This window comes from Meles meles, chromosome 1, assembly GCF_922984935.1.
Source record: "Meles meles chromosome 1, mMelMel3.1 paternal haplotype, whole genome shotgun sequence".
In the NCBI taxonomy this organism is placed as follows: domain Eukaryota; kingdom Metazoa; phylum Chordata; class Mammalia; order Carnivora; family Mustelidae; genus Meles; species Meles meles.
In genome coordinates, this window is record NC_060066.1 from 87,264,569 (window position 1) to 87,283,318 (window position 18,750).

General features: G+C 41.0%; 1 protein-coding gene across 4 annotated transcripts in view; it reads right to left on the bottom strand.

The window, feature by feature from the left end:
- Positions 1–938: 938 nt before the first annotated feature.
- The window catches only part of ADHFE1 (alcohol dehydrogenase iron containing 1), a 33,593-nt gene continuing 15,781 nt past the window's right edge, over positions 939–18,750 (bottom strand). The window contains exons 9-14 of one of the 4 annotated variants that reach the window (XM_046018945.1): positions 18,486–18,638; positions 16,103–16,201; positions 12,069–12,147; positions 11,786–11,882; positions 8,827–8,984; positions 939–1,877 (exon numbers count right to left, since the gene is read on the bottom strand). In XM_046018945.1, coding sequence (XP_045874901.1) covers positions 1,794–1,877; positions 8,827–8,984; positions 11,786–11,882; positions 12,069–12,147; positions 16,103–16,201; positions 18,486–18,638 — 670 coding nt within the window. In that variant the 3' untranslated portion in view covers positions 939–1,793. Of the gene's footprint in view, positions 1,878–4,531; positions 5,402–8,826; positions 9,006–11,785; positions 11,883–12,068; positions 12,148–16,102; positions 16,202–18,485; positions 18,639–18,750 lie in introns of those variants that run through there. The other 3 variants (XM_046018936.1, XM_046018926.1, XM_046018916.1) reach the window with 3 other exon arrangements.

Here is an 18,750-nt window from a genome sequence, read left to right on the forward strand (position 1 = left end):
TGTCAAAAATACATTCATGCATATAATAAACATAAACCAAATTTTTAACAGTGGCTGTCTTCTGCATGGTACAATATGAACAAATACTTTCTTTTGTGTTTATCTCTGTATTACTAGTTTTTGGTACTGACCATATTTTATGTTTATAGTTAGAGAAACCTATCAACATTATCTCAGTATTATTTAAAAGATCTTAAGGAAATAAGGACCTTTATACAGATAAAGCTGGCCTGGCCAGGCTGAAGGCAAGTAATGCACTTCTCTTGCATTTTTAAAAGTCCTGATGTTATTATATATACATAACTTATTCGATTAAAACTTTAATTCAGTTTAAAACATGACTAAATCCCAAGTACACCGAGATCCAGATTGCCAAAGCTGGTGCAGGCAAAAAACATCAGTGTGGGAACCTTTATGAGGAGAAATGAACTGTAGAAGTTTCTGGAGGCTGGGGATAGCAGGCAGATGACCATCCTTAGATTCTACTTGCAAGGCTGAAGTCTATAAACTGCAACACTGCTTGCTTTTGAATTAATTTATTCTGAGTACCAAACATATCTTTCCAAAGAGGGAATTACCGTGTAGGATGTTAGTGTTTTTCTCAAAGGAACAATTTATTTATCTGAGGATCAGTCTCTAATATTTTACCTCTTTGGGTCTGTTTTAATCCTTAAATATTAGTTGCTAGTACTTTTATAAATTAAGATGAATCTGACCTAAAACAATGAAGTGGATTTTTTTTTTTTAAAGATTTTATTTATTTATTTGACAGAGAGAGAGATCACAAGTAGACAGGCAGGCAGAGAGAGAGAGAGAGAGAAGCAGGCTCGTTGCTGAGCAGAGAGCCCGATGCGGGGCTCGATCCCAGGACCCTGAGATCATGACCTGAGCTGAAGGCAGCGGCTTAACCCACTGAGCCACCCAGGCGTCCCTGAAGTGGATTTTTTCTGTTCTATGGCCCCTTTATTTTTTTTTGGCCTTTTTAAAATCAGAAAACGTGCTTGTTGTAACAAAGCCAAACAATATAGATGTTGATGAAATAAAAACAGGAAGTATAAAACATAAAGTGACTATTTTCTCAATTCTTTGTACCCCAAATTCCATTTCTCCAGTGATAACTTTTAATATTTTGACATGTCTCCTTTTCTGTCTCTCTAGACATATATTTTTATATAATTTAGTAACTAAAAGTCAGACCATGCAAAGATATAATTGTTCTGCTTTTTTCCAGTTTAGTGGTATATCACAGGCATATTTCCAATAGATTTATCTCATTCTTACTGATAGCACTGTAGCATTCCATTATTTAATATACTATGATTTATTTATCTCTATACTATTAGTGACTATTTAGGTTCTTTCATATTTTTTATTAGGAAATGTGCTGCCACAAACATCCTTGACATACTTCTTAACATGCTTGTGCTAGTATTTCTATAGGATAAATTTCTAGACTGGGGTTACTGGGCATAGGATATGTGCATTTATGTTTTTGATAGATACTGAGTTTTTGCCCATTTGGTAAATAGAGCAGCGGCAATCTGTGGGGTTTGGGACAGGAACGTGGATCCTTAAAGTCTAGCCCAGCGTCCAACATTGTGGTCATTTTCCCACCATTTTATGGAAGTAGCTTGAGTTTGAGCACAGGGCATCTTTTGCAGGATAAGTTTGTATCACATTCAAACTGGTAACAGGTATGTTTTATGTGGAGATGAAAAGACAGTTCTGGCTAGCTTGGCTTCTGTTGTTAGGACTGTGATGGCCAGTGGTAATTCTTTCAGTGAGAATGAAAATTAATACAGTTTCATTGACGCTTCAAACAGAGCAGACAGATCCTCTTCTGACTGAGGGCGTGGTGCAAGCTTGGTGACCCTTTCCTAAAACAGAAAGCAAAGAGGATTTCCAGTTTTGAAAAGATAGTTTGTTAAAGCTCCTAGGTTATGTAAGTTAACCTGGCAGTAAGAAACTTGAGAATGGTCCTATCTTTAAAAATCCTATTTCTTGTTTGCTTCATGCTAGCTGATCCCCCAACTCAGAAGTTTATCAAGTGACTCCTCTTTGCCACAAAGCTTTCAAAAGCCATTGCTTTTGCCTTATGTTCAGAAGCCAGTAGCCTTCTGCCCAAAGTACAAAACCTAATGAACCTCGGGTACAATGCAGTACTACCAAACTCCATTGGACAGCAGCGGCCAGGGGAGGGTTTCTGTGCAGAAACCACTGTCCCAGGCATGGCAGGTGCTGCCAAGGAAATAGAACTAGGTTGTCCTTCACTTCAAAGACAAGTATTTTGCAACTTGGACTTAAGGTATATTCAAAAAGACGTCATTAGGACATCATCTTTCAGGCTGTGGACAATAAGTGACTCCTTTTTAATGTGAACTAAGGTTTTATTTCTACCTTCTTAAATGAATTCAGTGACTTGCTCAATTTCTCCTGTGCGGGTGAGTGAAGTCAGCGAAGATGGCACACCCTCTTGCAATGTATACACCCAGCAGGGTCTCCTTAATCTCAATGGGACAGGAGATTAAAAGATACCGTAATGACTACCCTGTGTCCAAATTTCTGGGCCTAAATGAAATTAAGGTATACGCCAGAGCTTCGGTTCCATTCTCTTGGGTCTCTTGGTTTGTTTTCTTAGGATAAGTACTTGTGTGGGAGCATAGCTGGTAGATGAGGCAGCTCCATGACGACAGGGCTGTGCCCACTCTTCATGCCCAGTGCCTGCTAGGGTGCTTGACAGTTCTTTCTCAAATAAATGAAAATGGTGGGAGAGGGGATATCAGCATCTCAAAATTCACATCATCAAGACAGAACTGACTCCACCTGCCTCCCATTTTTCTCATCTCAGCAGTGACACCCAGTCACTCAGGGAGAAGCCTAGGAGTCCTCATGATTCCTCTTTCTCTTCTCTAATCCACCAGCAGATTTGTCAGATCTACCTCCAGAGTCAATCCCCAATATGACCACTTATCACCTCCTGTTCCACCACAACCCAAGTCTAAGTCATCCTGACTCCCGCCTCCAAAAGTCTGTTTCCACGTTTGCTCGACTCTCTCCCCTTGGAGGCCATTTCCATACAGCCCAGAGTGATAACTTCCCTCCAGTATAAATTTGTTCATATCATTACTTGCTTAAATGCTCTCTCGTGGCTTCCCATTGCAATGACAAGACCATGGCCTCCAATGCCACTCTGTTCCTGCCTTGCTGCTCACCTCAGCGCTGACTGTTCTCCCATCAGTTCATCTCAGTTAACCCCACCATCCCCTCTCAGTCCCACAGAAATGCTCATCTTCACCTTGTCTCAAGGCCTTTTCCCTTCGCCTGGAGCTCTTCTCCCACATCTCTTCTAGATCTTAACATGGCTGCCTTCACCTCTAGTCAGAAACCTCTGTGACGGGTGGCTCAGTGGGTTAAAGCCTCTGCCTTCGGCTCAGGTCATGATCTCAGGGTCCTGGGATCGAGCCCCGCATCGGGCTCTCTGCTCCGCGGGCAGCCTGCTTCCTCCTCTCTCTCTGCCTGCCTCTCTGCCTAGTTGTGATTTCTCTCTGTCAAATAAATAAAATATTAAAAAAAAAAAAAACCCTCTGTGACAACCCTTGCCGGAGTTCCTGCCACACTGTCCCAGGTGAAATCACTATCCCATTACCCAGGTTTCCCTTCATACCACTAATCATTATCTGAAGTGATTTCATTTGTGTCTTATTTGTATATTTGATTAGATGCCCATTGTCTGTCTTCTCTCACTAGAATGTAAGCTCCTTGAGGGAATGAAGAGATTTCATTTTCCTCCTTCCTGTATCCCATTCAGTGCATGGTATATAGTAGGACCTCAATAAGTATTTGTAAGGTAAAAGGAAGAATGAAAATAGGAAGGATGTATTAAAAATTAACTCAAAATAGTCCTAAATGTAAAGACTTAAATCTAAGAGCTAAAAACTAAAACTAAAACAGGAAATTTTCATGTTAGATTTGGCAGTAATTTCTTGGATATGACATCAAAAGCACAGGCAATTTTAAAAAATAGGTAAATTGGACTACATCAAAATTTAAAACTTTTATGCCTCAAAGGACACTCTCGAGGGTTGAAAAGATAACTCAATGAGCAAAGTATTTGCAAATTATAGATCTGATAAGGGGTTAATAGCTAAAATATATAAATAATTACTACAACTCAACAGCAGAAATCCCCAAACAAACCAACTAAAAAATAGGTAAAAGACTTCACTAGATATTTCTTGAATGAAGATATATAGCCAGTAAGCACATGAAAAGAGGCTCAACATCTTTTGTCATTAGCAAAATGCAATTCAAAACCACAGTGAGTTCTCACTTCCCATCATCAGGACACCTATGCGAAAAATGGAAAATAAGAAATCTTGGTGAAGATGTGGAGAAATTGGAACCCTCATGCATTGTTGATGGGAATGTAAAATGATGCAGCCTCTATGGAAAACAGTTTGGCCGTTCCTCAAAAAGATAAACAGAGAATTACCCTATGATCCTATAATTTTATTTAGGTATATAATCAACTGAACTGGAAGCAGGGACTAAAACATATTTGTACACCAGTGTTCATTGTATCCCTATTTACAATAGCCCTGAGGGTGGAAACAACTCCAGTGTTCTTCTGCAGCTGAAGGGATAAGCAACAGGTGGCATATCCATGCAATGGAATATTACTCAGCAATAATAAGGAATGAAATTCAGACACATCAAAGACTGATGCTAAGTGAAGACATTATGCAGACACAAAAGGGCAAATGTTTGATTCCTCTTATATGAGGTAACTGCAATAGGTAAATTCATAGAGACAAAGGATAAAATAGAGTTTATCAGGGGCTGGGAAAGGAGAGTTATTTCACCATTAAGCAATAAAGCAGAGCTTCTATACGAAATGATTAAAAAGTTATGAAAAAGCATAGTAGTGATGGTTGCTCAACAATAAATGTACTCAGTGGCACTGAACTGTACACTTAAAAATGGTTAGAACAGTAAATTTTATGTTAAGTATATTTTACCATGATTAAAAAATAATTAGGAAGGATGGATGGGCAGATGGGAGAAGGATGGCGGGACATGCTGATGAGTATGGGTAAAACCAAAGTAAATATTTACACTGCAGCAAATCTTCAGAGACTAAAGAATTTTGAAAATCCATAGCAAGGTAGAGACTTGTTCATGGTGGCGTACATCTGTGTTGGCGGCAGAGTCAAGGACTGAAGTTCAGCATTGGCTATGGTCGACAATTCCTGCCACACTGTTCTGTTTATAACAAGAATCTTCTCTGATGAGCTCAGAGGCCCTTAAAACGATCCTGTTCATCTTTGGTGAAGTTGTTGAGGAGTCTCAGAAGTACTTGAGGCCAAGCTGATCTGAGTTTCTCCCTCACATATCTAATACCCTGCGATAGGTTAGATGAGGACATAAAGTTTGTGATCTCTCCCCACTCATATCCTCTATGCCATATAAAAGCTAAACTCTCTGAAATTAAGATGTGTTCAGCAATGCGCTATTATTTATAGATGTGTAAGACCGAAGGACAACTGATTAACATGGGCACTGAAATAAATCCTCACTACTGCTTTTAGCACATTCATAAAATAACATTTCGGCTGGCCTGTCAGCCAGGGAGTGGAAGTGCTCATTTTGGTAGACAGCTCTCCTCAGAAAAGAAATGTTTTGATTTGAAATGTAAATGTTTTTTTCCAGAGGTTTCAGAAACCCCACTTGGAAGATTAATTTATTCTTGCCTGCTCCCCTTGCAGCCTGGCTATGGCGGTTGGAAGCCTCCGTACACAGGGCTGCTGTTTGCTGCCACCGGTATGGGATGTGGTGTTTGGTCAAGAATACTGGCCTGCTTGTTCCTTCCAGAGAAAACCGATCTCTCCTTGCTGAACATAAAAGAAGCTTTATCAAATGTTGACTATGTAAATAATCTTTCTGGCAATATTCTTCGCAGCAACCAGTCTATTCCTCTCATGACCTTAAATCCTGTAGATACTAATAAGTGAAGATTAGCCTGCTGCGTGTGTAAAACTCTGAAGTTGCCATAGCGTTCCTGTAAAATGTTCACCGCTGCCAAAGACACCAAACAAAAAAACCCATAATCATTCTTCATCTGCAAAACAGGCTTATGGCAGAGATCCCTCCGGAAGTCCTGTGAATCCCCTGCCCTCTCTGTATGTGGAAACACAGACTCAACTCCATGGACTACAATATGGAACTCGTGCTAGTCTATTAAAATTACGCCTCTCCCCATCGCAGACACGTGATGGAAAAAGCAGCATTCGTGTTGCGGCTGCCTCTTGAATATGGCGTGAGGAGATCCTGGCCTCCTCCTCTACAGACAGGACTTGGATTCAAAAGATCCAGTTTACCTTGCGTCTTTTGTGAAACTAAGAAATTAGTTTTGTCTAATTAAGGGTTTGCTCTCTCTGATTTCCCCCATATGATACATGCCCTGAGGCATTTAATATGATACCTAATTAGCTTGCTGTGTTAGCGGATGGTCTCAAATGTTAATCTGGATCTGTTGCTTTCTGGAACAGTTTCTGAAAGTAAAAGACTGAGTGCAGTAGAATTTAAACAGCAAACACTTGCCAACACGTGCCGATGGCTGGAAGATGCGTTGCCACTAGCAATGAAATAGCCAAGAATATCACACAGTTTTAGCCGAAAATCACGTCTACCATCCCTGCAGGTTGACAAACACACATTCCTGAGCTAGCAGAACTTTCCAGAACCCCTCCTGCAGAACGGACACTATCACTGGAACTGTGCTGTCAGAGCCAAAGGCCATGTCAAAACCATGGTGATCACTTTGTTTCAGGCTTTCATGGCTGTTTGTCATTAGGTGGGTCCTATTAAGTGTAAGGAGACTTCTGAAAAAGTTACCCCCATTCAGCTATTATGTTCATTTGCACAGAAGACTTTGGAAGAGAGAGGGCTGCAGGTATGTGTCCATTAGACACATTTCCTAGCCTGTGCTTGGTGCAGTTGAGGATGGGTGAGCAAAACATGTCCCTGTACTCATGGAATTTACAACCGAGTAGGTTTGGATAAAATACCTGTGTTGGTCGTATCTTCTGGCTATTTAGTCCCTTGGACTGTTGCTTAGAACTAAGCATTTGTGAGTTAGCCTAAGTGCTTGGCTACACTTAGAGACGTTTTTCTCATTTATGTTTTATTTTACTTATCTATTTTTAAAGATTTTATTTATTTATTTGACAGAGAGGGACACCATGTGAGAGGGAACACCAGCAGGGGCAGTGGGAGAGAGAAAATCAGGCTTCCCGCCAAGCAGGGAGCCCAATGCTGGGCTTGATCCCAGGAGTCTGGGATCATGACTTGAGCTGAAGGCAGACTCTTAACAACTGAACCACCCAGGTGCCCCTCATTTATATTTTTAGATGCAGCTGAGGCTACTGAGTTGTAGTCTAAATCAGGGAACGTGTTGGCCCCTGGGCCATGTTTGGTTTGTACAGTGAGTAATCAGGGAATACAATACAAACATCCAGACAGTTGATTTCTGCTGGAAATTGGAAATTCTACCAATTGGATTTTTTTTTTTTTTTGGAAATTGGAAACTCAACGTGGGGACCTGAACTTTTGTGGGGGCATAATGCATTGTAGCTGAAAAGGCACTCACACAATAAGATGGATTGGGAACTTCCCAGTTCACCAAAGTCCCATCACTCCCTCCTGCTTTAAATTACTTTGTTCATTGCTATTACCTACCTACCTCCTAGGACATGTGAGTCATGTTGACCCAATCTGTACTAGTATCAACTAGGATCAACTTATGTGAGCATTCTAAGCAGTTGCCAAGTGGAGAAGAAGCTAGTGTGAGGCCTTTGTTTAACTAGAGTGGGGTGAGGAAAAAGCACTCACAGTAAGCAGGAATCTGTGCAGGGTGGACAGACTAGTTGTTAACTCTGTTTCAGAGTCAGCAACAGATCATGTTTGTCTTAACTTTGGGTAGAAGTGCCTTGCCCTCGTATCCTTACAGTGTTTAATTGATCCATGTCTTTCCCATTTTAGAAAGGGGGACTAAATGAACACTCTGGGCACGGTGAGCATGGCTTGTGGCTCTGGCTCTATTTTATGGTGAGTTACAGTGAACGGGGTCTTAACCTATTAGATTCTGATATAGCACAAGGGTATCTGATCAAAATGTGAGAGAGGTGCAATGGGAAGGTATATTCTCTTCATAAGAAACTTAGAGGGGAATCTCTACATCTATTAGATTCTACCTAATCAAGGTTGGCAGCTCAGTTTAAATTCTTAAACAACATTTAAATAAGACCCAAAGTGACACAGATAGGTGTATATATGTATAAAATATACTCTCCCAGATACATTAAAAAGTGATTTTGCAATAATATTGATTTAAAGGCTATGCCTATTTTCCCACAAAATAGTAGGAATTTATAATGTTTATAATATAAAATAATATTAGTGGTCCTTTTAGAATGGCTTCAGGTGGTTTTATAGAAGACTCTTAAAAGAGCAGAACTGGTAAAAAGGGAAATTTTGCCATACCTCAAGACAAATGTGATTGCTTTTGCCTTGAGTTTTTATAAAAGATCCTTACAGTTATATCATAAAAGCTCAAAAAAAGCCAGTTTTATGGAAGAATATAAAGGTGGGGGAACTTGGCTTCTTCCCACAGGGGAAGAGAAGAGCTGCCGTCTGGTGTGGAGGGGACCTGAAAGCTGCTGGAGGACCCCTGGCTTTTCCTTTCCCCCAAGACACCCCAAATGGACCATGTTTTCCCAGCAGCTTTGTGCTTCTCGGAAGGGAGTGAGGACACACTGCATATCTTACCTGGGGCAGCGTTCCTTTCACTAATGCAGGGATGTCGGCCTTGGAGTAACCAATGGCAGCTAGGCCATCATCAACATCCAGATCGAATAAGAATTTCCGGAGTGTGTCTGCCAAAATAGGCCCAGCATCTGGGATCCTGGCAGTGCGGGTGTCAGCTCCTAGAAGACACAAAGTGCTGACTGTAGAGAGAGAGAGAGGGTGTCATTCAGTCACAAGATAACTGAATATATAACCTGCTGCTTCCCTACCACCAAGGACAAGAGCACTGCTGTGCCTCCACATGGAGGCCAGCCCAGTGACCAACCCCACAGAACACAGATGGGCCAGGCCAGCCTGCAGAACTCCGAGGTCCTCTGTAGAGAAGTTGGCTGAGGCTGAGCTGGCTTTCACATTTGCAATGGGCTGCTCGCCCCTGGTGTGGTGGGAAGAAGAGGAACTCAGCCAAGCAAAGAAGCACAAGGAGGAGACCGAAAAAGAAGGCTGGTGTTTGGATCAGGAGGAAGGAGCACTTGTAGGAGAAGGCACAGCTTATGTAACTTTCAAGGCCTGGAATTTGCTGACATCTAGAGGTAATATGTGTTCAGTGTCTTTTCTCACAGCAACGTCTTAGGAGAAGACCTACCACCCCCTTGCAAACACCGTAAGAGACAAGGACACAGAGGTAGAAAAGCTCCAACATTGCCCCAAAGGAAGAAAATGACAAAAGTGGATTATGTGCGGCTAGGGAAGGAAGTATTTCCTCTGTATAGCTATAAAACTTCTTATTTTGGGCCGCATTGCCAAAGGGCAGGGCGGGTTCCTCTAAGTAAATATTACAGAACCAGTCGGACAGAACCAAGAACACAAAGACTCTCAGGAAACAGTATTTACTCTGTAGGTAATAGTGATGTTGGTGAAGGGGAAAGGAGGTTGCCAAGGGGTGGAAATCTGGACATGATTAGTAATCGATACATGAAATCTTAGAGAAATCAGTGTGGAAGAGCTAGGGGTGCTGCAGTTAGAGTCCCCAGACCCGTAGCTCTCCAGCCCCTCAGCCGTTCTGGTCGAACACATTCACTGCCAGGAAGTGAAGCCCTTGACAAACAGATGTAAGTCATTATCCCAAACACGTCATGTTGAGTCTAAGGCGCCTTTCTCTCTACTGTTCAAAAAGAGACTAGAATGTATAGTTTATGTCCCTACTGAAGCACACTATTCAATTAGTTTTAACTTTTTTCTTCTATGACAGCAAAAGCTGTTTTAGTAATCCAGGAAAAGGTATAAATAGAACGCGATATGAGACTAGTTGGCAGAGCGGCTGGATGGAAGGTAAACCTTGCCTGACAAGACCAGTCTGTATTACACAGTGGCAGCTGAAATGCGGATTAGGTGGAAAGGTGACACACGATACAAGGCCTGTGAGGTTTTTATGTTCCTGGGATTGCTGCCATAAAACACACCATCAAAGCCTCTGGGTTTTCCTGTGAAGTGTTTTAGAAAAAAGAGAGGGTAGGAAAGAGAGTAAGTTGGTATAAAGCTGAGAAAACCTAAAATTATGTTGGGAGTTCAAATAGTTAATGGCTAAGTATGGAATCACAGGAAACAAATCTTCCTATTCAAGGGGGAAGAGTTGGTGGGTTCTTCTACCCTGAGTTTTGTCTACTGGAGGAATTGCTTTCTCAGTAACATTGTTGGTTGCCTGGAATTTTAGCTTTGAGTTCTCTTAAGACTTTCTCATTTACCAGACATCAAGCCTACTATTTGGGCTCCTTCCTGCTTGCCACTGCATCTTTACCAGGCATCTATCTGAGTGCCCAGAATGGCTAAAAAACACCCCCGATCGAAAAGGGAAAGGGACAGAAGATCCTTGATAAGGTGGGCACCATATTTCCAGCAGCCCATGCTGGGATATTCAGCTACGTCACTGCTTCTCTACCCTGGACTCCTCTCACTAGCATTCCCTGCACAGCCCAGCCCCGGGAACTCTACGGAAGCACACCCGTCAGTGTGAGATGTGGAGGTGAAGCAGGGCACATGGAAAGCATCTGTGGTCATGCCTATCTTCTTGGAAATAACCTCTCCAACGGCTGGTGCTAGAAAAGCATAATGAAGTTTCTTTTTAGCTTTTCCCTTCCTACCCTGAACATAAGTATGGGAATAGAATGTTTGGAAAGTTAATCAAATTCTCAAAGTCTAGGGGCGCCTGGGTGGCTCAGTGGGTTAAAGCCTCTGCCTTCGGCTCAGGTCATGATCCCAGGGTTCTGGGATCGAGCCCCACATGAGGCTTTCTGCTCTGCAGGGAGCCTGTTTCCTCCTCTCTCTCTGCCTGCCTCTCTGCCTAGTTGTGATTTCTCTCTGTCAAATAAATAAAAAATATTAAAAAAAAAATTCTCAAAGTCTACTTGAAAGAGTTCTCATCTTAGAAAAATACCCCAAATTTTGACTTAACATTGAAGCTAGGCTGCATATAATTTTATTGCTTGTGAGATTCAGAAAGTACTGTGGATGTCTTGTTATAGACATTATTTATTCTACAGAGCAGCAAAACAAATTCTTCTTTTGGGAGCTTTTTATAAAGTTTCTGGTGGTTTAGAGTTTCTATAATTGGGAATGTACTGTTACTTCCGGAAACAAGATTCTTTTTATTACCTATTAAATGTAGCAAAAGGCACTTGCAATACAATATTAATATTATGTAAAGAGTTTCATGTTCCTTAGGGATGAAAACAAGAAAAACAGCATTACTACAGCCTTAACATAAGCAATATTTGGTTCCATTTCATTGTTAATAGACTATTAGAAGCAAAATTGCAAAATTTTAGGGCTAGATAGGACTTTAGGCAGGTCATTCACATTTTATTATTAAACTCTTTCAGAGAAACTTTATGCGTATTATTATCCTTTATAGTTTATCCACAGAAGCAACCCTACAAAATGCTCCACATACACAGGTCACAGATTCATGAGTAATGGTTCGTACCCAATATTTCTGCCGTTTCCAGGTGCCGTTCAGGAGACATCTGTGCTGTGAAAGTGAATACCGCTGGGGAGGTGAGTACCACAGAAAGGCCATGAGGCTGAAGAGAAACAAAATGTGGTGACCACTGGGGCAAAGTTGGGTCTTCAGCCTGCATTATTCTAGATACTGAATTACTTTACCCTATACTCCAAGCAATCAAGAATTGACAAATCCACATAACAAATACATTTATGGCAACTGCAAAGAACATGAAATTTAAATAAAGAATTTGTTATGATTTTACCACCAGTGGGTGATCCACATTATAATCCTTTGCTTTATATGTCTTCACTAAGCCTGAAATTGGGTAAGACATTCCATGGCTAGAAAAGAAAGAAAGTCCTTATGTTGACATATAGCTATCAGAAATTCAAAGTAACAAAACAAACATATTTTTATGGGAGAGTCCTTCACAGTCTCTTGACAAAAGAGTTATCTCACAAAGTGATACATTTTGTTTTCTTTGATACAACAATATATTCTTGCATTGGACATTTTGTATATTTGCTAACAAAACCTCTGAAATGTTCAAATTTAAATGCTCGTAGAATTGTAGGTCAAATGCAGAAATTGCTTCCCAAACACACTGATTAACTTGATGATCTTGAAGAAATCGAGAATGTACTTTGAAGTTTCTGTAATAAGCTTCAGGGCATGCATTATGTGTTTTGTTCTGCACTGGCTTGACAGCTGACGATGGGTGGGAATCTTAAGAGCCAAGATGTGCTGTGTTAGACATGCAAGCTTGACCCTCCAGTGATCTGTCCCATCGATAATGGATACATCTTTTCAAATGTTACATACTAATAGAGTTGACTCATAAATGAGTATTGTACTTTGAAACGCTATCAAGAAAAGACATCATGGGGGCGCCTGGGTGGCTCAGTGGGTTAAGCCTCTGCCTTCGGCTCGGGTGTGATCTCAGGGTCCTGGGATCGAGCCCCACATCGGGCTCTCTGCTCAGCAGGGAGCCTGCTTCCCCCTCTCTCTCTGCTTGCTTCTCTATCTACTTGTGATCTCTCTGTATATATCAAATAAATAAAATCTTAAAAAAAAAAAGGCATCATGGTTTTTATTTGTGGGGTTTGATTTGTTTTGATGAAAAAACACTTTTTATATACTCTTGAATTCTTGGTGAACAAACAGGACTAATTTACTTTACTAGATGACCCGGAAGATATATCTTGTGAGAAGCTCATGTATTTATAATTAATATGTTGTAAATGAAATGCTTTACAATAGTAAAATAAGTCTTTTTCTGTGGGTTACTGGATGACTTTGGGCTTATTCAGCAAAAGACTTAACATTTCATAGGAAGACCAAGTATTTTGGTGAATGGTATGAGGGATACCAAAAAGGTATCCCTTGCCTATCCCTTTTGTGAGATGGATCAGAAGCTATTGGTTCTCTGAATTGCTATTTGGGAATATGCTTGACCTTTCTTGGGCTTCACAGTATGTGGAAAATTATTGCTTAGTGTGCTTTCATGATGTGAAAGGGTTCATGTAGCTTTCAAAAGTAACTTTTTAATGATATCCAACATCTTAGTTTGATTTCTTTTAAGAGCTGTATGTGTTCTTTGTAAAAATTAGAACTGTCCACAATCTTTTTTCTTCAAGATAACCATTATACAATGTTTCTTCTAGTCTTATCATGCATATCTTCAATTTATGATCAATTGTGCATACAGTTTCAAACATTGCTTTGGTTACTTAATATTCTTTTTTTTTTTAAAGATTATTTATTTGATAGAGAGAGATCACAAGTAGGCAGAGAGGCAGGCAGAGAGAGGGGGAAGTTGTCTCCCCGCTGAGCAGAGAGCCCGATGTGGGGTTCGATCCCAGGACCCTGAGATTGCGACCTAAGCCAAAGGCAGAAGCTTAACCCACTGAGCCACCCAGGCGCCCCTACTTAATATTCTTTACAAACATTTTCCCATATAATTTTCTATTATTCTAAAACATTATTTTTTATTTTTATTTATTTGTTTTTTAAAAGATTTTATTTATTTGACAGAGAAGGATCACAAGTAGGCAGAGAGGCAGGCAGAGAGAGAGAAGAGCAGAGAGCCCCAAGTGGGGCTTGATCCCAGGACCCTGAGATCATGACCTGAGCCAAAGGCAGAGGCTTAACCCACTGAGCCACCCAGGTGTCCCTAAAACATTATTTTTAATAGCCTTATTTTATTCTTTGTGTACTGCACTTCAGTTAACCATTCCCAAACTGTTGGAAATTAGATTGTTTCTAAAATTTTCAATTATACATACCACTTAGGTGACTATCCTTATAAAGAAATTCTTTGATCATGTGATGATTTCTTTTGTCTACATTCATAGAACTAAAATTAGTGGGCCCAAGGATATAAACATTTTTCAGGCTCTTGGGAGATTTTGCTCCCTTGCTTTTTATTGTATTATTTATTTATTTATTTCTTAAGATTTATTTATTTACTTGAGAGAGAGAGAGAACTAGCAGGAGGGACAGAGGGAGAAGGGAAAAGAATCCTAAGCAGACTCTGCACTGAGTGTGGAGCCCAACACAGGGCTTGATCCCATGACTCTGAGATGATGACCAGACTCAAAACCAAGAGTTTGGTTTTGTGCCAACCACAAAGCAGGTGAGTGGTGCCACAGAGGCACCTCACTCACCTGCTTTTTAGAAAGGTGTTATCAATCTATGCTCTCAGCAGCCAAGTTTTGGGGTGACTCCACTTTACCCTCCATTGCAAAGGCCTATTCTTAATTCTCAGTGATCATAGGTATTCAATGTTAAGGCATCATACCAAAAAGTTCTGATCAAACAAATCAATTCTGGGCTACAGACAATGATTCTGATCCTTTTCTTTTTGTGCGAGATTAGTAGGAGAAAAAAAAATCTTGCATTTGAGGTTCTAAAAATCCCCAACACATGGTGAGGATGTGGAAAAATCAAAACCCTTATCCACTACTTATGGAAATATAAAATGGTAGAGCTGCTGTGGATAACAGTAGTAGTTCTCAAAATTTAGACACAGAGTTACCATATGACCTAATAGTTCCACTCCTAGCTAGGTATATACTCAGTAGAAATGAAAACATATACCAACACAAAAAACTTGTACACAAATGTTCAGAGCAGCATTATTCATAATGGCCAAAAGGTGGAAACAGCCCAGTGTCCATCTTCTGATGAATGGAAAAATAAAATGTGGCATATCCATACAGTGGAATGTTACTTGGCAGTAAAAAGGAATGACATAGTGATGCACGTATGGATGAACCATGAAAACCTTTTGCTAAGTTAAAGGCACAAAATGACCACATATTACATAATCCCATTAATATAAAATATCCAGAGCAGGCAAATCTATAAAGACAGAAAGTGGATTACTAGTTGCTTAAGACTGGGGGGTGTAGGAGGATTGATGGATGACAGCCAAGGGGTATGGAATTTCTTCTCAGGGCAATAAAATGTTCTAAAATCGATAGTGGTAATGGCTGTACAACTCCATGAATATGCTAAATCCCACTGAATTATACATTTTGGGGCGCCTGGGTGGCTAAGTGGGTTAAAGCCTCTGCCTTCAGCTCAGGTCACGATCTCAGGGTCCTGGGATCAAGCCCCACATCAGGCTCTCTGCTCAGCAGGGAGCCTGCTTCCTCCTCTCTCTCTGCCTGCCTCTCTGCCTACTTGTGATCTCTCTCTCTGTCAAATAAATAAATAAAATCTTAAAAAAAAATCCCACTGAATTATACATTTTGAATCAGTAAATTTTATAGTGTGTATCTCAAGGCTGTTAAAAAAAAAATCTATGAGGGTACCTGGCTGGCTCAGTGGAACACGTGACTCTTGATCTCAGGGTCATGAGTTGGAGCCTCACATTAGGGTTAGAGTATGTTTAAAAAAATACAATAAAGGGGCACCTGGGTGGCTCAGTGGGTTAAAGCCTCTGCCTTTGGCTCAGGTCATGATCCCAGGGTCCTGGGATCGAGCCCCACATCAGGCTCTCTGCTCAGCGGGGAGCCTGCTTCCCTCTCTCTCTCTGCCTGCCTCTCTGCCTACTTAAGATCTCTGTCAAATAAATAAATAAAATCTTTAAAAAAAATACAATAAAGCTTAAACAAAAATCTATGACCCAATAAATTACATTTGAATTAAGAAAACATTCCAGGGCCCTCAGTTAAATTTCTTTTTTCTACAGCATATTTAGGTCTTACCCTTTGTCCTAAATTATAAACATTTTTTTAAAAATTAAAAGCAATAGCTTAGGTGAAGAAATAAAATCTCAAGTTCGCTCACCACAGATGAACACCAGCATTTCCAAAGCCAATGCCAGCAAAAGCACTTGCCAAGTGCATATTAGACCTTGCTTCAAGATCGTCAGGATTTCTGACAGCCCTGTGGATGATATAAATACCTACGTCAACATTGGCATTTCCTATCGAATCAAGAGCTGCCTTAGGGAAAGACCTGGGAAGAAAGAAATTCTACTCGGTAGGAAGAAAAATTAGGCAACTTATTCAAATGACACCTTGTCTTCTCAACGAAAACCAAAGGGAAACATATTTTCTTATCAATGGTTTTGGGCAGAGGCATAATAAATATGCTGTCAGGCTGCTCATGTGATGAAAGTGCTGGGGGAAGCAAGGCACTGACCCTTGGATTGTGAGCTGCTCTAGAAAAGTGCTCCAAGACTCATTCTTCTTCTTCATTTGTCAGTGAGCTTGACTGCAGCTGTGAACAAACTGCGAGTAAACACACACTCCGAATGGACAGGGCCCAGACTGGTTCTCTGAAATGAGTTCCTGTCGCCTGGGGCTACCTGCAGGCTAAAAGCAGCCTGCCCCGCCATCTTTCTTTCTGTGACACTGCCCCAAATAGAACCCTCTGGAGGCCTCTTTTAGTATCTGTTGAAACCACACATACTATTTTAATATTTTTCCTTATGGAAGTGGGATGTTATTGCAGGATGAGTCTTTGCTTGCTCTAGATGTCCCGACGCCACTCTGTAAAAGTAAATTCTTAAAGGCCCTTGCACATGCAGCTCAGCCATCCTGCACATGCTGGCTTAGAAACCCTGCCCCAGGGAGTAAGCCGAAGACTGCCAAGAATGAAAAACCACCCCTTGCTTGCTTTTCACAATTTTGCCTGGAGTAAGGAAGGGCTCCTGTTATGCAGTAAGCCTGCTACAGCCTTTTACCTCCTTTCATTTGGAATGGTTAGGCATCTGTGGCTCCTTTCCAAACCCAGCGTTGGTTTCTTATTCCCTGAATGCCAAGATGGAAGAGCAGATGATGGGGCTTTAGCTTTCCTTCTGTCCTTTACACCCCCCACCCCACCTTCCACTGTGCTCTGCCAAGCCTTCTGTCCCTATCTCATGCTGGCTGACCACTATCTGTATCTGTGACTAACCAGGCAAGTGCTTCCCTGCTCCCTGATGGTCTCCTGAAATAGCTCTGTGTCCCTTCCCTTTGCTTTATGACAAAATGCAGTCTGAGTTCCTTCTCCGGTAGAGCTACCAGCTTGGGGCCAGAGGAAGCACCATGTTCACATCTAGGTCCAACCTGCCGTGCTCTTTCCTGTTAGGTGTACAAGAATGAGTCTGGGTTTGCGTAGGTCTTAATGTCTCAGGGATCAGCTTTCATCTCTTAAGTACATCTTTGCTCTCTTAGGAGCCAATCATGGCTATAGCATTTATAAATCCTTTGAAATCTTTTAGAAAGCTTTTTATTTTTACTTTTTTTTAACTATAATAATATTTAACTATAACATTGTTCAGATATGATCAATATAAAAATTACTGAAATTTTGACATTCTTTTTTTTCTGCATACTATCTTTAAAATCTGATGTGTATTTTGTACTTATAACATGCCTCAGTTCAGGAAAGCCGCATTTTTTATTTTATTTTTCATTAACATATAATGTATTATTTGTTTCAGGGGTTCAGGTCTGTGATTCACTAGTCTTACACAATTCACAGTGTTCACCATAGCACATACCCTCCCCAATGTCCATCACCCAGCCACGCCATAGAAAGCTTTTTATATCTCCTGGGACAGACAACTCTAGACATTGGTTTCTTAAATTCAGTTCATGTGAATTTGCTTACTGGCTTGACTCTGCCTTCAGAAAGGGCCTGCATGGGCTTAGCCAACATCTGCCTCTCTGGGTCTCATTTCAGCTCTTGGTGTAGCCAAATCTCAGAGGACATCTGCCCTCACCTGAGCTCTGGTTTCAAGGCTTTGATGAATAATCCTTCTAGATGCATCCTTCAGAAATCAGGGGCTCATATTTTGTTCCCTTGCCTTTGCATTTTCAGACTGAAGGACTCAGGTTTCACCTGTCCTCACATGCATCCCTCTCCATCTTTTCATCCTTCCAGAGTTTGCTGGTCTCTGGTGCTCCTCTATATCCACTGACTAATCTTTTGGTGAACAGGCGTGCTCAGGCTATTTCAGGATCTGGCATGCTACATTTTATGTGAGGGTGGAATGTGGTTTTCCTGTTCTGTTTCTTTCTTTCTTTCTTTCTTTTTTTTTTAAAGATTTTATTTTTAAATAATTTTGACATCCAATGTGGGGCTTGAACTTACAACCCCAAGATCAAGATTTGCATGCTTGACTGACTGAGCCAGCAAGGTACCCCTTCTGTTCTGTTTCTATCTCCTCTGGGCCACTTACCTTTTCAGATACTTAGCGACGATCCGTAGTGCGTGGACGGCCCAGATGTCGCTGATTGGGTTACTGCCCTGGTATGCTGGCCGGGTGATAGGATTTGAAGGGCAAGGGCTCCGCATGTGGTAGGGGAGGGCAGTGTAGGACTCCAGGGCATGGCTAACAAGACATATTTAAAACACACAGATTGAAAGCACCTTCTTTTTTCCTCTCCATTCAGATTACAGACTCTCTTGGACATGTTCAGTACTCACTCCACTGCAGATAAGCT